This window comes from Melozone crissalis, unplaced genomic scaffold (assembly GCF_028551555.1).
Source record: "Melozone crissalis strain CALT ecotype California unplaced genomic scaffold, PUWL_Pcris_2 ptg000038l_1, whole genome shotgun sequence".
Classification (NCBI taxonomy): domain Eukaryota; kingdom Metazoa; phylum Chordata; class Aves; order Passeriformes; family Passerellidae; genus Melozone; species Melozone crissalis.
In genome coordinates this window covers 4,120,323-4,140,357 of record NW_026535816.1, presented here as the reverse complement: position 1 = coordinate 4,140,357, position 20,035 = coordinate 4,120,323, and the positions used below count along the sequence as shown (strand labels likewise).

The 20,035-nt window shown below is 35.8% G+C and overlaps 1 protein-coding gene across 1 annotated transcript in view; it reads right to left on the bottom strand.

Moving 5' to 3' along the window:
• Window positions 1-4,453: 4,453 nt before the first annotated feature.
• Window positions 4,454-20,035, bottom strand: part of SLC17A6 (solute carrier family 17 member 6) — a 32,893-nt gene continuing 17,311 nt past the window's right edge. The window contains exons 4-12 of the mRNA XM_054283610.1: window positions 16,470-16,584; window positions 14,963-15,050; window positions 14,776-14,862; window positions 13,714-13,856; window positions 11,471-11,620; window positions 9,906-10,038; window positions 9,100-9,210; window positions 7,496-7,623; window positions 4,454-6,586 (exon numbers count right to left, since the gene is read on the bottom strand). Coding sequence (XP_054139585.1) covers window positions 6,254-6,586; window positions 7,496-7,623; window positions 9,100-9,210; window positions 9,906-10,038; window positions 11,471-11,620; window positions 13,714-13,856; window positions 14,776-14,862; window positions 14,963-15,050; window positions 16,470-16,584 — 1,288 coding nt within the window. The 3' untranslated portion in view covers window positions 4,454-6,253. The remainder of the gene's footprint in view (window positions 6,587-7,495; window positions 7,624-9,099; window positions 9,211-9,905; window positions 10,039-11,470; window positions 11,621-13,713; window positions 13,857-14,775; window positions 14,863-14,962; window positions 15,051-16,469; window positions 16,585-20,035) is intronic.

The window sequence follows — 20,035 nt, the reverse complement described above, 5'->3', positions numbered from 1 at the left end:
AAAGAAATACATATATTTTATTTAACATTAGAAACGTTGCTGTTTCAACGCAACTCTAATTGTTTCGGCTTGTATGCTTTCTGTTAAGTAGTTTTTGTGTCCTCTCAAATCAAATTAATGCACAAGACCAAATAAGCCTCTGATGGCCAAAAGGATTCTATTCTAAATAAAACATGGGGTATTTACATTTAGTAATATAAATAGTAAATTACTGTTGCATAAGGCTGGCATTGTATGAGCAAGTTTCTAGGCTAATAAAAAAATTCTAAGGCAAGAAAATAAATGAAATAGGAAGTTCTTTTTAGAAAATTACCTTTTCTCTTTACTCATATTAAATACATAGACACACAAAAATGTCCTTTAAAATAATTTGCCTAAAATTTAATTCTGATTTCTTAGATTTTCATTTCTGTCTTTTTCAAAACTGAATGTCTTAATGATACAAAAATGAGAGAGAAGTGTCTTTAATGGGGTTAGTATGATTAAGATATATGGAAAAAAATATCAAACATATGTTTGCTCAAACACATATTGGAAAAGATATTTTATGTACATAATTTTAGAATTTATTTCATTTTCAGGTTATTTAAAATGAGCCAAAAAAATTAGAGTTTCCTCTGATATTATTATTATATTTTTATAAATATTATTATATTTTATTTATTTTTATTATTATATTTTTTAATTGTATCACAATAGGACACAAAATAAAATGATGCGAACACTGGAACTCCAAGGTAAGAAGAAGGGAAGTTCACTTTCTGACTCCAACATTTATGGACTTTCAAAAGTGACACATGCATGCATGTGCAAAGCAGCATCTTTTATACATGCATTCATCATACATATATACACACAATATATACATATATATATATACATACATACATATGTATATACATAAATACATATATACATATATATGTATATATGTGTATATATATGTATATATGTATATGTATATATGTATATATGTATATATATGTATATACATATATACACATTATATATTGCACATCACATGCATCACAGTTCATTTGGTGGTTCCTCTATGCAGGGCAAACTGTTTGTGCTTTATTGACTCTATGATCAGACATAATTCCACAGAAAAACACAACTGAGAGGAAAGTTGACCTTGCCTTTACTTGAATCAATGTTAATTCCACAAAGCAACATTTACAAAAAAAAAAAAAAAAAACAAAAAAGAAAAAAAATGGAATTTTATAGATTAAAAATTGAAAGAGTTTTGTTGATTGTTACCTTGAAGAAAATAATTATGTTCTCCTCACAAACTCTTTTAGTGCAGGCCCATTGGTGGCACCTAGCCAGTGTTGGCACACTCAATGGATTATACAATACAAGCTCTAATTAAATGGCAACATTCCAATATTAACAATGCAATATTTTATTTTCCATGTGCTTTCTCATCATTCATGTTCTGCTTCCAAGCATCCCTTCTGAGGAGGGTGCAAGTGCAGGATGCTGAGGGCAGCTAAGGTGTGTGGGTGTCCCCGTGGCCCTGGCACAGAATGTGTCACACACAGGGCTGGGTGCCACAGAATGTGACAACTTCTGAGCCCGCCTTGGCCTCAGGAGAGGGTGACCACATATTTAGGACTTTGTCCTTATGTTTTTTTCTCCTCACTGTCCCTTCATTTCAAACCATTCTATGATTCTCTGTGAAAACATGAGGAATTTTGTCAGCTCTTCTGTAAGCTTTTCCTCAAGTTTCCTACAATGCTTTATTTCCTGCCATTTCTAGATTATCCATGTATTTTATGTCTGACTTTGAGTCTGTTTCAAACTTATTCTTTACCTACTTTCTTATAGATTAGAGCCTGCCACAGGTTAAGCCTTTGCTAAAAATGTAATTTTGTATTGTTTTCTAACCTCTCGCCTGTGGTGTTTGAAAGAAACTCTTTCGCCTGAACCAAAAATCACAAGGATTATATGTTTCTAATGTTAAAATTTTACCAAGGAGACATTTGCCGACAATAGTTTTGAACATGAATTCCTGAACATGGCAGATTTTGTCTAAGCACTTGACGCAGTATAATTAAGCACACAGGATCTGTAGTGGCTCATAAGCAAACAGAAAATACTTTTCATTTTTGCTGTGCTTGGGGTTACAGCGGAGTGAGGAGACATCAAGCAAAGATAAAATAGCAACATAAGATATACTAGCTGAATAGAGAGGACATCCATAGATAACTAATTAAAATATCTGATTGCAGTTCTAGGTCCTTTACTCTTAAATCTCCCAGCACAATGAAAATTATTAGTGCAAAAGACACAAATTTCAAATAGGTACAAAAGCAGCTGCTGTTGAGTAGTTAATCTAAACTTATACCAGCCTTTAAACTGCTTCACAGCTTATCATGAAAGGAACAAAGCATTTCATCTCTCAGAGGCAGCAACTGAGACTGTGATGTTATCTTCCTTACCGCACAGCTTTGAACTGTGACATTTATTCTGACTTTCACCCTCATTCCTATTCCTAGCTTCATGCTGAAAGAGAATTTAATTCGTATTTGCAGACATTCTTTTGTAACTTTTATCCAACCTTTACCTTGAGGCTTTTCTTTTTCCCCTTAGGCAAGTTTTTTTTTTAAATTTGATCAATTGAATTTCATGATCACTTTTGAAAGTAAAGAACATTTTATGATAGCTTTATCTCTGCAACAAAGAGGATGTGTTAACAGAAGGGATACCACTGAGGCACATTCAAATATTTTAAGACTTGTCAATTTGGCTGATGCTGTCTGTATGGAATCATTTGAGGACATGAAGATGAACATCTGAGGTGTTATTCCAGCCCACCTAAACGTAAAGTTTCCTAACAATTTAAATGGAGCCTGGATTCAACCCCTTCCTTTTACTTGCCTCCTTGAAAAGATAACCAAGCAATAAATAAAAATGTGAGGAACAATTCAATTTATTTTTAACATATTAAGTGAGCAGGGAGTAGCAGATGGGGAGCAGAACAGAAATTGGTGACCAGACCAAACCATGAGGTGACTGTGACCATGGTCTGATTGACAAACAGGGGGATTTGAGCTTCTGAGATTTCCAAAAGGGGAGCACAACACCACACACGTGCAACAGGCCTGCAGAGCAAGCCTCTGAACCTCTGCAGAAGAGAAACCTGTGAGCAGAAAGGGCACAGCCCAGAAAAGGTGCATTTTAGCAATGCTACTTTATAGAAGTGAAGTGGCAAGAGAAAAACATAAACCTATTTACCAAGAAGAAATATAGGGGATTAGATGAGGGGTCATGTCCCCTCAACTCTCCTTGTTCCCAAAGCACACAGAGCTGCTGATGCTTGTCTTTGAAGATGCCAATTATTTTCTCTGTTTTCCCTTCTTCCTTCTCTGTCATGTTCCTGATAATTGCTTCCTGCATTTTCACATGAATAGGAATCTGTGAAGAAGGAAAAACCTTAGGACCTATCATGCTCCTTCTTCCTCCCAAAAGAATGGGTTCTTCTGCTCAGCCATTGAAAGAGGAAGTGAAGGAGACGTTAGAAGCAGAAAGCTAAAATAAGAAAGTGGAGATTCCTTGAGCAATGCAGCACTCACAGGCAATTTTCAGGTCCTTACTGAGGTGTAGCTGGCTGAACAGTGCAGTGTCTAATGCCTGGATTAAAGCCTCTCCTTTGTTCTACATAATTCAAAGGTCTCAAGCTAAGAAAAAAACCCCTACCTATATTTAATGAAAGGAAATTATTTAAATAATTCCAGGATAGAGAACCTGTGAGATTCTGAAAATTAAGAAGAATTGATTTTTATTTAGTTTGTATTTTCTGAGCTGTAAATGCAGCAGTAATTTTGAAGCCCCTACTTGTCCTACTTTTGAATCTTTCAGGTGAGAAGCACTGGGCCTGTTGCTGCTGTGGTTAGTGTTCTGAAGCCTTTTGCTCAGTTTGATGTTTCTGCATTATTCTACTTGGTGAAAGAAAATTATTGAAAAGCAAAAATTTTATTAGAAAAATACCTATTATTTAATATAGGAATTCTTAAAGTTACTGATTGCTGTGGGGTTTATCTGAAAATGGATGGAAAGTAGTATATTTCAGTTAAGGAGCCTTGTTGGATAATCGAGAAAAGGAAAAATTTCGCAAACAGCAATGCGTGCCTTTTAATTTTCTTTCATCTGTGCCATCTTATTCGCTAACACAGATTAATCTGCCTTTCCTGGGTTCACTGCATCTCTCACACTGATCCTCCTTGCACACCTATGCCAGCCATCCTCCTGGGAGCACAAACATCTGGGGACAGGTGCCTCTCCCACCACAGGGCTGGAGCAAGAACAGAAAATGTGAAAGTTTGGGTGTGGAGCAGAGCTCCCAGCTGAGAAACTCTCTCCATGTCAGTAGCAGAATGTGCTCTGCAGTCACTATAACTGTAGTCATCTACATTGAAACCCATTCAAAAATTACAAGAAACTCTAGTGGTCCTTTTTATATAAAAGGATAAATAGAGCATTTTATTAACACTTTTTGCAGCAACAAAAGTGACACAGTCCACATCTTTTTTCATTAAACACAGCAAAAGCTATGGTCACGTTTTACATCACTTTGAGGCACAAAGCAAAATACTTCTTTTCTTAAGGTCAAGGTATGATTTGCATTTAAAAAAAAGGAGAAAAAACAATCCTCAAGTTGTATATTGCGGTAGCAGGGTTTCCAATCACTAGCACAATACAATGAACAGACCAGGAATCCAGAATGGATTATTACATACAATAATATTCATTGGATTGGATTAAGAAATGGATCATTGTTGTTATTTTAGAGTATTAAGAAGTGGTCTGGCGTTGCTAACTCCAGTTGGTTCAGTTTGGTTCAATCCCAACAACCCCAAGTATATACAACAAGCTAAATGTAGGTTAATATATCATCTAGAAGGTTATGCACTTCATAATGCATTGCACTTATTGCTTGGTACACTAATGTTGCAGTCACTGTTGAGTTATGCTCAAAGGACAAGCGTGATGCTTGTTGGCTTCTTTCAACCCAACACTAGTTATTTACCACTTTGGTTTAGTGTGAGACCTTATGTTACTCATATTCAGTGTCCATTATTATTATTATTAGGTTTGATTGAAAGACAAATACATCTTTTATTTCAGGGATTTCTAAAATAACAAGATTTTCTATAATTACAGTATCTTCAATAAACATATCTATGTATACAACTGTGGCACAATGTGTAAAAATATGAAAGCTATTAAGGGAAGAATAAGGGTTAAATTATTCTCTGTTTCTTCTATTGGTTTCAAAATATCCTGCAAAACAAATGCATCTTTTTTTATAGGGCTATTTGCTCATAGTAAACTTCTCTTTGGAATTTTGTAAAATACTATATTCTTTTCTATGTTATATTGGGTTATTTTTTCTCTTTTTAAAGACACCAGTACAAATTCAGAATATACTGCAAAGAATAGAATAATAAAGCTTGTATTTTGATAAAGGGATTTACCAGGCTGCCTGAAAAGTCAGACTCAATACTTTATACTGTTTTTATATTAGTTGATAAATGCAGGGAAGAACACGACAACGTCTATATTTTCATGACATTCTGTAAAGGACAGAAATAAAGATTTGTGCCCAAAACATTCAGTATAAAACTCCTAAATAATTCCTTTATTTATCACAGAGTAGCCTGCAGCATGTAATCACCATAAACACACAATATGCCCTATTTGTTCTTTAGGCTTGATGCAATTACCAGCAAGGGAACTGGATCAATCCTCGTCACCGCCTGGGACTCAGCCTTTCTTCCTCAAGAAAGCTCTTGTCCTGGGTGAAACACACAACTCCTACATTGCACTGAGTAAATGTGTGTCTTTAACACAGCCTCAATACAGTGTAACAAATATATAAGTGCATTTTTAATGATCAAGTAATTTTGGCTTTCTAAAAAGAGCATTAGATGTGCCAACTTGGTTGCTTAGTTGTGCTTTAATCTGTAATTATGAGTTTTAGCTCTTGTATGCTGTAAAGTATCTACTTGCCTCTATAGTTTTGACCAGTAAACCCTTAAAACTCTAATGTTTATAGAACAAATATAACTTAATGAAAGTGATAACATCACAACTCATACAGATTGCACTTTGATGTATTTTTTTTTACAGTAAGACCTTCCTGTTTGATATGTGTTTACATGTTTATACCACATTTTATTTCTGTGTGCAAACAATCACAATGAATTTAATCACAAACACTACAAAATATACCAAATATTTAGGTTTGTTATGAATAATCTCTTTCCTTGTAGTTGTATGAGTCTTGTACTTCCTCTTGTACAAATTCCTCTTTTTTCTCCCAGCCATTAGGCCAGCCACCATTGACCTGGGTCGTAGCACCGTAAGACTTGGTGGTACCATAATTTACATAATTCTGAGTAATGTCCCCTGTCTCCTCAGCAAGTTCATCTTCATGAATAAAGCCACATTTCTCTTCACTTGTCTGTTCAGGGTCTGCCCAGGGCTGCTTCTCTCCCGAAGCAAATATGCCATAGAAGATCACACCTCCATAGTGCACCAAAGCAGCAATGAGGAAGACATACTGCCATTCTTCACGAGTCTGTAAAGAAGAAATTAAAGCAGAAATGAGGAAGACATACTGGCATTCTTCACATGTCTGCAAAGAAGAAATTAAAGCATAAATGAGAAAGACATACTGCCATTTTTCACAAATATGTAAAGAATAAATTAAAGCAGAAATGAGGAAGACATACTCCCATTCTTCACGAGTCTGCAAAGAAGAAATAAAAGCAGAAATGAGAAAGACATACTGCCATTCTTCACAAATATGTAAAGAATAAATTAAAGCAGAAATGAGGAAGACATACTCCCATTCTTCACGAGTCTGCAAAGAAGAAATAAAAGCAGAAATGAGGAAGACATACTGCCATTCTTCACAAATATGTAAAGAATAAATTAAAGCAGAAATGAGGAAGACATACTCCCATTCTTCACGAGTCTGCAAAGAAGAAATAAAAGCAGAAATGAGGAAGACATACTGGCATTCTTCACAAATATGTTAAGAAGAAATTAGAGCAGAAATGAGGAAGACATACTGGCATTCTTCGTGAGTCTGTAAAGAAGAAATAAAAGCAGAAATGAGGAAGACATACTGCCAGTCTTCACATGTCTGTAAAGAGGAAATTTGCCCAACCAGAGTAGCACATAGATTTACCTAATTCTTCTGAGCTGCAAGATTTAAATTAGGGATTGAGCTTGTGAGAGCACAGCTAAAACACTCACGTGTCCATTTCAGAAATATTTATGTCCATCTTTCTTTGAAAAATTCATCAGCCCACAAAAGCATCAACCTAATGGGCATACAGTGCAGCATGCCTCAAATTTGCATCCCTGGATGCAAGTCCCAGACTCCAGCAAGGATATCCTGGCAAGCTGTATCATAGAAAGGTCTTTCTCTTGAAACCAGTTGTACCAAACTGGAAAGTTTGAGAATGGTATTTCCATTTACCTTGTTCTTTGTCATTGCTCCAACAATTATAGGGCAAACCATTCCAGACAGGGTCCCGACTCCATTAGAAATGCCCATTAAAATGCTAGCATACCTTGGGGCAATGTCTAAGTGGTTGACATTGAATCCTGCAATAGAAAGGTCAGTGAGTGTTCACACCAAGAGCAGAGCAGTGCTTCAGTTGAGAAAAGTGACATGACATTTTTGCTATAACATGTTTGGGCTGCTTAATTGCATTTCTTTATCTCTAAAAGACTTACAATGCTTAAATACTCCTAGAGAGACTCTGGGTTTTCATTTTCTTTGAAGGAAATATTTTAAAGGGATACCAGGTTAATTTTCACCCAAAACTACAGAAGAAAACCCCAAAACCTCCCAGCAGTGTCTGTGTGGAGTTGAGAACCCAGAAGATATTTAGGCAAGGAAATAATTTGCATTTCACTGTCCTTTTCATGACTATTTCATGCTGTAAATAACATGTCTTTTCTTCTTCCTGTGTGTAACATGCTCTCTTCCTATTGCCCACATTTTTCTTTTTGTTATATAGACCAGCAGAAGGGAGTTATTTTCTATTCCTCAGTGTTAAATTGGAGGAAAAAAATAGTATCTATAACTGAATTACTAATTGATTTTGAAAGATATTTACTTGTTCTTTTACATTTTCAGCAGCACAGTTCTGTTGAAAATGTATGCAGTAACTATTTAAATAAAGAGACAGAATGAATTGTTCCCAAAATAAATACTTAAATAAGTGAACACAGAACCCAAACCTTTGGATACAGATGGTACAATGGAAAGGGCAGGCAGTGTGATGTGGTCAGCTTGTGGAAGGTGGAACACACTTCCCAAATTGTCCAAAAGAAGAATGTGTGACGTTAAGGACAGATTTGATTAGAGGAGATTTTGGATGTTTGGCACAAAATGAAAGAGAGCCTGTTTGGGACATAAGGAGCCAGCATGGGAGAGGATACAAAAATCACAGTGGGAAAACAAGGGGAGGCCAGCTGACTTGGGTTTGGAAAGGGGGAAGGCAAAGGGTTGATGAATCAGCAGGAAAGGGCAATAGCTGAACTTTAATTCAGAAAACAAATCCTAGTATTTAGGCCCCAAAATAATATAATACTATCAGGCCCCAAATTAATAAAATAATACAGTATTAACAAAGAAATAACCAGTATACAGTGGGAAAACCCCCAAATTTCTATTTAAACAAAGATGTGTAAATTTAGGGTATTATGTAATACCAGTCCATTTGTCTTTAATGTTTGATTTCAAGAAAAATCTGTAATGTACATTAGCATCTTAATGAGAAGAGAGTCTAATTTACTGCAATGAACATGGAAAAGATTGAATTATTTGAACAGAAATAATCTAATATAAAATCTGTAATACCAAATGTACATTCCTTTATAATGACCACAAATAATATAAATAAATAATACATATTTAAATATTATATATATTTAAATAAATATATATTTAAATAAATAATGTCCTTTGGGAATTCCGAAGTGAGTGGGCTTTTTAATTACTATCCATGAATAAAAGCAAAGATAGATGTTTTGTCTCCTAAGATAAAATAGTTTAATATAATAGAATCTTACCAGATATGGCAAATCCACTAAAGCCTACAGCAAGCACTAAGAATGAAATAGCCACTCCTTTGCTGTGTGAATATCCCACCACGAGAAGGAGAGTTGCTTCCATACCAAAACCTGGTGAAATATTAAATAAAACCAGACATGGAGTTACATTCCCTCTCAAACACTGCAGGCCTTAGGATGCCATGACATTCCATAGGAACACAAATAAAACATTACTTCAGAGTGGGACACAATCAGGTATTTCTTTCATCTCTAAAAAACTCATGTTCCACCTTTCTCAAATAATACTTATTTTACTCCTTATATGCTAATTTATTGCCACTTTCTGTCATTTGTAAGATGAAAATAAATACTTGTGATGTGGTTGGGCCATTCCAGTCAGCTCTCATGGGTAACCTGAGTGTGAATTTTCCAGCCCTTGCCACAGCTAAAGAGGCTTTGGCACCTCAGAAGTCAAGGCTGAAATCTCAGGTACCTGTCTGGGCTCTCTCAGTGCAGAGGGTGTTTAAATTAGGAGCTAATGCTGAGTAAGTGGCTAAGAGTTGGCAAATTCCCCTCCAAAACCTCATCTATTTCTTTAATAGTCCAAATAGTTTTCCAAATTCCAAATAACTCTATGGAAATGGCCAGTGAGAGCACCTGTGTTTTCTTCTATTTAGTAACCACATCTGCACTGCATAAAAAATGCAGAAAGTGTTTCCTCCAGAGAACATACAGCTGTGCAGTTTGTCTCTTTATTCTACACAGAACACAGTATGAGCATCAAATTCCTTCAAGAAACTTTTAAGTAAAACAGAAAGACTTACCTCCACAGTTCATTATCTTCCTCACATTAGTTGTTGAAACAATCTGCCTGCTTCTTAAAAAGTCAGCAATTTGTCCCCCAATAGGGACAATAATTGTCATCACTAAATGTGGCACAGCAGATAAGATACCCACCTGAAATTAAAATTAGAATTAGAAAAGTACAAACCATAAGAAAATTTTGATTCTTCATTTTCTGAAGCATTCAGCGGCTAATTAATTATTTCTTTTCAATATCACACTCTGTGTTAAAACTTAGTCTTTTATTTTATTTTATGAAGTACAGTGAGAATTTTTAAGAACTTCTGATGCCATGACACTTGTTGTTTATAGATTGTTTTCATAGTTTATATTTAAGTTAAAGATTTTTCCCCCTCACTTACAGTCCTCGTGTCAGAATTTTCAGAAAATTCACAATCAAAGGTGTAAAACTGAATTGCTGCATTTCTTTCGGCGCTCAGTGCAGCTTTGCAGCAAGGCTCACATGCCCAGACAGATTCCCTGTGGATCATCATCACACAATGGCCATTTGTCTTTGCTTTCTGACCAGGCTGCAAAGTGTACATGGGCAAAAGATGTGTCTGAAAAGCTTTGTATGTACTGAAACACAAAATACTGAATATCCACTGGTGGTATTCAAAGTGCTCAGCATACATGGCAAAACAAGAGGTAGTTCTTTTGTGATGGCTGCTCCAATAGATTATATGGACTTCTCCAATAGATTATATATCTGTTATTCGTATTTACCTCCCAGGTCTGGTGCAAACTTCACACGAACCCCATGGAGCCTCAGATCACCCCTACACCTCACACTTTGCCTCTGTCTTTGCTCCTTCCTGAGTGAGAAAGGGGGAGCAGCTCTCACCACATTAAAGGCGCATATAGAAAGGTTAAAATTATATATATATATATATATATATATATATATATATATATATGTATGTATATGTATATATATATATACACACATTACATACATGTATGCATGTATATACACATATATACATATATACACATATATACATATATATATATATATAACCATACAAAGGTTATATATATATATATATATATATATATATATATATATACACAAATTATACTGTCTTCCTAGAACAAGATGGCCCTGCTTTTTAAAAGACACCTGGAAAAATCCCTTTGTCAACGTTTTCTAGAAGCTTTGGTGGGATTCCGCAACCCCTGGCATCAGGGACAGAGTGTGATGGGTCTGCTGACACATTTCTAATACAAGGCACAATCTGGGTTTGAGCACTTAACTTGCAACCCCTTTAAATCATCACTAAATCTCACTCTGCCTCCACCGTTCCCTATCCCACTCTTTGTCACTTGTTCATACTGGTCAAGGAAACAGGAACTGGGATGAGTAGGATTTAAGGTGTAAATCCATCATAAAGATGTGTAAAACTTTCCTATTCTTAATAAATCCTACAATACTTAATTGTAGTAATACCACAATACTTTTTACAATACTTCTTAATAAATGCTACAAATACTAGCTCTGATATTTACTTAGTTAGGGTAAAAGCTTCACATTCTTTTTACATACCTTGCTTATTTCAAATCCAAACACTTCCTCAAAGTAAGCAGGCTGACTAATTAGCAGCAAGTAAAAAGTCCAGCTTCTACAGAAGTTTGCAACTATTATTGCATAGACTGGCATAGATGTAAAAAATTTCCTCCATGGTGTTTTGTATTTCTGAAACACAGAAATGGGACCCAGTTACCATGATGGCCATTATCAGCTCTCCATCTTTCCTTCCCCTTTTCTTTAGCTGTGGTCCAACAAGCACAACTATGCACAGCATATAAATGTTACCACAAAATGCACAAATGGAGAAACTCGGTGATACTTAATTGTACCACAACTCTCATGTACAAGTGCTTTAATCTCAGTCATATAAATATGTACATAAACACTAGACCAAAATAAGAGTGTGTTAAAATAATAATGTCTTTAAAGGACAATATTGCTGCATGTAAGGAAACAGTTATATTTGACACTAACTACATTATTTCTTTCAGATTTACTGCAAACAGGTATTTTAGCATTTAAACCTTAATTGCAGTATTCTACCTTTTTATTTTTTTAATCAAGTCTCAGCTGAAACTGCTTGGTCAATATATTTTTTGTTTGCATTATTGTATTTTTAAAATAAATTGCAGAAAGAAAAAAATAAAGAAAGGCAGATGGAGAACCCTGCTGAGTCCCAGCACCTGTCCACAAGTCCAAGCTTCCACCCATCTGTGTTGATCCAAACACAGGATCCATACCCAGATAAGGGCTGGAAAATCACTCCAGCAAGAATTCAGGCTGAATTCAGTGTACTATTGATTTGAATACTGCCTTTTCTTAAAAAAAACCAAAAAAACAAAACAACAGCCTATAGATAGATATGTGCAACACCTTGTATATCTATTAAATTACACTTAAGTGAGAAGTAAGGATGAAGTGACTTAATTAATGAGAAGCCAGCCAGAAAATCTAATTCCCAAACTTGATGGAATGGGAAGAATTTCAGCTTAAATATTTTAGAAGCAACCAAACTATTGATACAAGATAATCACTTTGAAAAAAATGTTTAATCAAAAAGCCACAGTAAAAAATAGAAATTGTACAGTGCAATTTAGAATTGTGTGGGCATCTTTCAAAGTAACTCATTTCATATCAGATTTTCAAAACCATGAGCCCTACTGAATGCAGTTGAATGGCAACTGAGACAGGCCCTCAATAGCATCTAAAAATTTCAGCTATCAAAAATGACTCTGTAATATTTTCAGTTCCTTCTTTAATACTAAACCAAGTTTTTACTAAGTCAAAAATTGTTAATTCCTGAGTTCAATCAAGAACCAGTGTTCTGACCAAATAGGAAATATGATGGGGTCTACTGGGAATGAGTGGTGTAAAAATTTAAGCAGATGAAGTGAGGCTTAAATATTTATTTTTTTATTTTCCTGAGTCAGTGAACAACCATGGCAATAGTTTCTTTAAAACTTTTCAACAGTTACAGAAATAAGATGATTATTAGTTAGCACAATTGGAGTGTTAAGTGGCTGGAAAATTCAGGGTTCATACATGGTTTTTAGGTCATACATGGTTCTTGAGAACTAAACCATTACAGAACTAAGATTATGAGAGGCTTGGTAACATGTCTCCTGCAAAATGAGAAATAATGGGAATTGTTCTGAATTGTTCCCTGCAATAATGGGAAATGTTCTTATGGATCTCAAAGCATGCTCTATTGCAACTTGCAGTTTTTCTGGCAGACAAAACATAAAATAATAAGGAAGGGCATTTTCTGGTGTTCTGGGGACCTCAAGAGACACTGAGCAGTGCTTTTCCTGCAGTTTGCTTTTAGGAAGAGGAAAACCTTCCAGAAATTACTATATAGGAAGGAAAGGAAGAGGAAAACCTTCCAGAAATTACTATATAGGAGGGAAACTGACTTTTTCAGCTCAAGATATAAGAAAAGTCTAAATAAAGTTGCAGTCTCAAATGTAGCTGTACCTCTTTTTTGTAATTTGAAGTAGACAAAGAGGCATAAATTCCATGGGTCATCTGCCAGAAGAACTGTGCTCTCTTAGTGCAAAAGCAGAATCCACCCAGAAATCCACCAGCAGATTTAAGATCTTCCCATCCCCCAGGAACACATTTGCTCAAATTGTTCAAAATACACTTTTCAATCCTAAGGTGAGTGTTTGATTTTTTTTGTTGTTGTCTTTATTTGGTTGCTGGGGTGTTTATTTTTCTTACTATCTGATTGGAAACCAGTGTGTGGGTAATGTTCTTACTTCCATTGCACCTAGGAGGTTGGCACTCTCTCCAATGCTTTCTTCTATGTATCTCCTTTCTTCATCTGTGATTGTGGGATGCTTTGCAGGACTCTCATATGAAACCAAAAGCCAAAACATGTACCAGACTATACCAAAGCTCCCTTGGGAACAGAAAGAAAGACTTGAAAAAGAAATGCACAATAAAGCAGCAAACAAGGAAGAAAAATCTGTGAAGAATTACAACAAATTTAAATGGCAATTTTTGATTTTTGTCAGTGCTTCTTCACTGAGTTCTCTCAGCAGAGATAACTCTACAACAGAGAGTTTGGTCCTGTGAATAATACTTGTGCAAAATCCATGTAGAACTATAGCACAGTGAAGTAGTCTTTGCTTTGTTTACAGGATTATTTCACTGTAAGTGAATATTCACTGATCTTAATATCAATTGGTACAATGAAACAGCTTCCATTTCATTTCACCAAGCTGTAAATGAAGGCCCATCCAGCTTCATGGGATGTTTGATTACTGCACTAAATTTTTACCTACAGAATAGAAGACTCTGCCAACGTTTTCAACATAGCAATGCACTTCCTGAGTAGTTTATTAAATTCCTATAATGCTTCCACTTAATTCACACAAACACAGACTGAATTCCCTTGGGGCATTCTTTTCTGTCAGTGTCGGTTAACATAACTGGTGTGGATAAAGTTATGTAGGTCTTCAGATAAAAATCAGGACAACTTATTCAGGGCAGGCACTCTAAATGTGCAGTTTTGTCAGTGTGAGAGGTGTTAATGTGAGCAGAGATACTACAGATCTGCCCAGAAGTTTGCACTGCTTGTGCTAAAAGTGATGGAGGTTTCAAGGTGAGCTAGCTTTTCTTATTTCATTGTCTTGCTTCCTCACATACTCCTCTCTTTAAATTCTGTTCTCTCATTGCTCTTTTCTCTAGGCTGTATTTTTAGATTAAAAGTCCCACTTCTCAGGGGTTTTTTGTCCTCTTAACAGTAGCCGTTACATTTTTGGAAAGGGTAGAGGAAGGTGCCACGATCCTGGGGTGAGAGGAGCAGAAATGCATACCATACACATAGAACACAGAAGACCACCCAGTGTATTGCACCAGAATCCCAGCCAAAGGCATTGCAATCACAGCTCCTGCATAGGAACCTGCAAAACAACACACGTGGGTCAGCAGGGGGGGAAAAATCAGTTTCAACACACTCATGCACTACAGATGGAGGGAGGGCAGGAAGGCAGAGTTACTCACCACAAAAGGAGGTGGTTGCTAACCTACTCCTCTCTAATGGGGGGGCCCACTTGCTCCAAATGCCGTGGCAGGCAGGGTAGGTGACCCCCTGGGAAATGGGGTGCCACAGGTTAGCTAAAGCTGGTCAGGCACTCACTCGCTTGTCTTTGCATGAGCTTTTGTCTCTAATCGCTATCAGCAAGAGGTTGAGAATGCTTTTTTTGCACCTTTACAGCAAAATCTGAGCGCAGCCACAGAAAAGCGTCAGTATCTGTTCAAGCTGGGTTTTGTGCGTCACTTCAAATCATTACAGAGACCGTATGAAACAAATATAAACCATGTTTCCTTTTCAAATCATTAAAGAGACTGAATTAAACAAATATAAAACATGCTCTCCCCCTTCCAGGAAAGAATTCCAAATAATTAAAGAGCATTAGTGCACAAGAACCAGAGTCAAGGGAAGGATGGCAACACAGATTCTCTGAAGTCTTTCTAATGCAGGACCCATTTATCCAACCCTTATTTTCTTTACCTAACATTTAAAGAAAAATTTAGGAAATACTGATTAAAGTGACACTGCTCTACAACTAGAAAACAAGATCTATAAACATTTAGAAATATACCCTTAAGAGAAGTTTTTTCCCTCTGTCTTTAATAAACCTACTTGAGCATATAAAGTAAGTATTTGAATGATATTATATGACTTGATTTTAAACCAGCTACCTTTTAGGTCTCTCTTCAAAACCAGCCTTTAACTTAGCAGTGGAAAAATTAAACCAGCGGTGTTGAAATTTTAGAAGATATTATATGGAATGTACAGTAATTCCTGATTAAGATGTACAAATGTACACAAATTTGTGATTATTTATGGTATATGCAAATTATGGTATATGCATATACACCATATCTATATATATTTAATATAGGTTATATAAAATAACCTATATAAAAGTTATATAAAAAGGAAAGGAAAGGAAAGGAAAGGAAAGGAAAGGAAAGGAAAGGAAAGGAAAGGAAAGGAAAGGAAAAAGGGGAAAGGAAAAAGGGGAAAGGAAAAAGGGGAAAGGAAAAAGGGGAAAGGAAAAGGGGGAAAGGAAAAAGGCGAATGGAAAAAGGGGAAAGGCTCAATTATTTTTTCCCTCTTTTAAATTATGGTAAATCTCTTATTCATTCCAACAAAAGCATGTCATGGCCAGGACTTAAAATATAACCTTAGGTTTTTGTTAAATATTTACTCTGTGATGCTGACCAACAAGTAACTGTTGAGAATTACACCAGTATCAGCCTTATGCAGTGTAGGAGTTCAGTGAAACATCAGTGCTAAATGCATATCTCACTGGCTTCTCATTTTCCCATGACATTTCATAGCTGAAGGAAAACCAAACAGCAGTAATTCATACATTGAAATCCTTTACACTCACCATCAGTAATAAATTTACAACCATTTCTATCTTCCTTGCAGAGCCACAGCTGCCAGTTAAAGGCTAACAAACGCTATTACATTTACTGGTTTTACAGGTCTCCATACCTCCACAAGGCCCTGCAGGATCCTCACGAAGATGACACATCCATAGTGCACCCTGGCTGCAGATGGGATCAGCATGTTCAGGGAAGATGTCAGCAGTATAGCAGCACCAAACACCCTGCAAAGGCAGCAGAAAGGGGAAAGGAAGTGACTTCTGTGCTCTCCCCACTGATTTGTTCTACACACATATGCTCATGTATCAGTATGGGTGTTTCCTACATGTGTTCTTTGTATGGGGAATACACTGACTGCGCTGGAAAAATGTCTGCTTCCATCTAGTGTAATAATCTGTTTTGTAAGACCAAACATGGATGTTTTCATCTATTTAGCATAATTTCCTAAGGAAATATATCTTATACAATCACAGGTAGAGATGTTATACTGTTCTTTATATGAGGAATATACTGACTGCACTGGAAAAATGTCTGCTTCCATCTAGTGTAATTATCTGTCTGTAAGACCAAACATGGATGTTTTCATCTATTTAGCATCATTTCCTAAAGAAATATATCTTATGCAATCACAGGTATAGATATTATTCTGTTCTTTATATGGGGAATATACTGGCTGCACTGGAAAAGTGTCTGCTTCCATCTAGTGTAATAATCTGTTTTGTTGGACCAAACATGGATGTTTTCATCTATTTAGCATCATTTCCTAAGGAAATATATCTTATAGAATCACAGATATAGATATGATACTGTTCTTTATATGGGGAATATACTGACTGCACTGGAAAAATGCCTGCTTCCATCTAGTGCAATTATCTGTTTTGTAAGACCAAACATGGATGTGTTCATCTATTTAGCATCATTTCCTAAAGAAATATATCTTATACAATCACAGGTATAGATATCAATTTCCCTATAAATTTCCCTATATATTCTCTATTTCTAATTTCCCTATATATTCCCTATTAATTTCCCTATACATTCTCTTTAATTTTCACACTAATTTCAACCAAATCTGGTTGAATTCACCACCCTCTGGAAACAAAGTTAGAATTTGTCTCCAAAGGGTGTGCTGAAACAGATGGTCAGCAAAGATTTTCTCGTGTGCTTTAATTGAAAGAAAGTGACACCATACATTCACTCCTTATAAAGCAGAACAGAATTCACTTTCACACAGGCCAAAAGCATGGGGAAGAATTTTAGAGCTGGGATTTTCTTACACACAAGGGATAATCAATCTGGAAACATATATCTATAGAAACCAGATAATTCTGACAGCTGTTTTTTCAGGGGTTACTCACTGAAAATTTCTCAATTTGATTCCACAGCACCCTAATTTGAAATAAAGCACCTTACAAAGTCTAAATAAATGCATGACGTGGTGATTAATTTTCAATTCCACTGATTTGATTGAATTTTTATTTGATTCTATTAATATCCACCTCTTGTAGGAGGAAACCTTTTCCCCAGCATTATTGTGTCTTTTTTTTTTTTGTCTAAAGCTACATAATGCAAATATAAATCTGATGACATATGACATCAGAGTATCTGATGTGGAACTGATTTGACAGAAACCTTTGACCTCCACTTGTGTTCTTCAGAAACTGGTGCAGTGCCATGAGTCACTGAGAAACAGACCTTGGGCTAAAGATGCAGGATGAAAATCCTCCTCAAAGGCACAATATTCCACATTCTGCATTGTGAAAAATGCATTTATTTTATGACTGGCTTTTTTTGCAAATATTGAAATGAACATTATATGTGCTGTGTTAGAAAGTGATGCTGCATTAATTCTCTTAAGTAGTGTGTTAAATATAGTTGTAGGTTATAAAAAATGGTAAAATAGAAACGATGTTATGTAGGGTGCTTTTTTAAAGAAAGGACTCGCACTGAGATAGCAGGCACAGGACACCTGAATCTTTTAGAGAAAGAGAATTTATTGCTCCCTTTTCAGAAGAAACGAACTTCTTCCCAACTTGAAGACGCTGCTAAGATTTGGAGGAAGAAGCTGACACTGCCCAGACAGAATCCTGTGTTTGAATGGAATTTATGCATCATGTATGAGGTGTATGAATATGCAACAGGCTGCTGCTTTTAAGGGTTAATCCTCTGTTAATGTGTGTCCTTTTTTGGGCTTCTTTTGCCCAGAAAGAGGTACCTGGACATCCGTAACTCTTTTTCTCTATTGTCTCATATTGTCCTAGTCCAAATTGTCCAAATTATTATTACTCTAATTGTATTACTATTTTTTATAACCATTTTATTACTATTAAACTTTTAAAACTTTAAAAACAAGTTATTGGCATTTTTCACATGTATGCAGAATCACAGTCTGAAACAAATCTTCAAATAGCAAGCTGAGTATATCCACTTTTATTTGACCATATTAAAGGGCATGGTAAGGAATCTTTAGGGCTAAAGAGCCCTAAATCTCCTCTCCTCATTGTGCTCCCTTTGATCTCTAGGTCAATAAAACAATATTTACCTGTCTGTACAGAATATTTCTGGCTCTGCTTGTCAGCATCTTCCATACATTTGCTGGTACCTGATTGTGTTGCACTGTGAGGACCATTCTGACCTAAATTGTCTTCTACTCTTGATTTCTTAATGTGTAATTTCTACTCCAAATCTACATGCACTTCATTTCCTTAGAATTTAACACCTCCTTATGTTCACATAAACTCCAGTGGTGTCTTGTCCTGGTAAAACCACGTGAAAATAGAATATTTAAAAATGCCATCTCTTTACAAGGATGAGATTTGTTGCAGTAGGTAATGCTTCTTCAAGGAAATTCCCTCAAGTTTTTTAATCCTGTATCAGAAATCAGCTTCTACTTGCACACAGCTGAAAGCTGATTTTCCCAGAGCTGCCTCTGTCCTCATGTTCACTGAAGAGAAGATCTTTCCTTGAGTCTGCTCCTTCTCAAGACCAGGAAAAAGTGACTGAAGGAATGGTCAGAGACATGCTTCCTCCACATTGAAATCCTGCCTGCATTTAGACACACAAGCACTGGTGAATATTCGCTTACACCAGGGTGTGGGTGATGAAATAATTCTGCAGCATCACTTGGGAGCCAATTCTCTCTCTGAACTATGCTTTATAACAATGACTTCCCCTCTCTCCCCAAAAATCTAATGATTTGAAAGCAGAATAAGTTAGAGTTAAATTATGATTCTTGCAAGAAATGGCTTTTTGATGCTTTTTGTGAGTCCCTATTAGAAGTAATGTCATGCATGGCAATTTTAGTGAGTCCATTTCCTCTATAACTCTTAATCAAGAGCAAATAAATCTTCCTATATTTGCTTTGTATCTCTCAGCACACAATCATAAATATCATAAGCATTTCTCCTTAAGGCCCCTTAATCTTCTTAGCTTTATTTCCATAAATACTAAATACTACCTAACAATATACAGTGCTGTTTTTTGTAAAGCCTTACTCTTTTATTGCTTTAAATATCTCACTTAGCAATATTTATTATTATTATTTAGATCAAATAAAACTTATTTTGGGCTACAGTCAATCAAAATATATTTGAATGCAGCTCACATTTTAATATATTTAGTTGGGAAATGGAACATTCTGATTGTTCCTAGGGCATTTCTAAACCATTTTGCTGA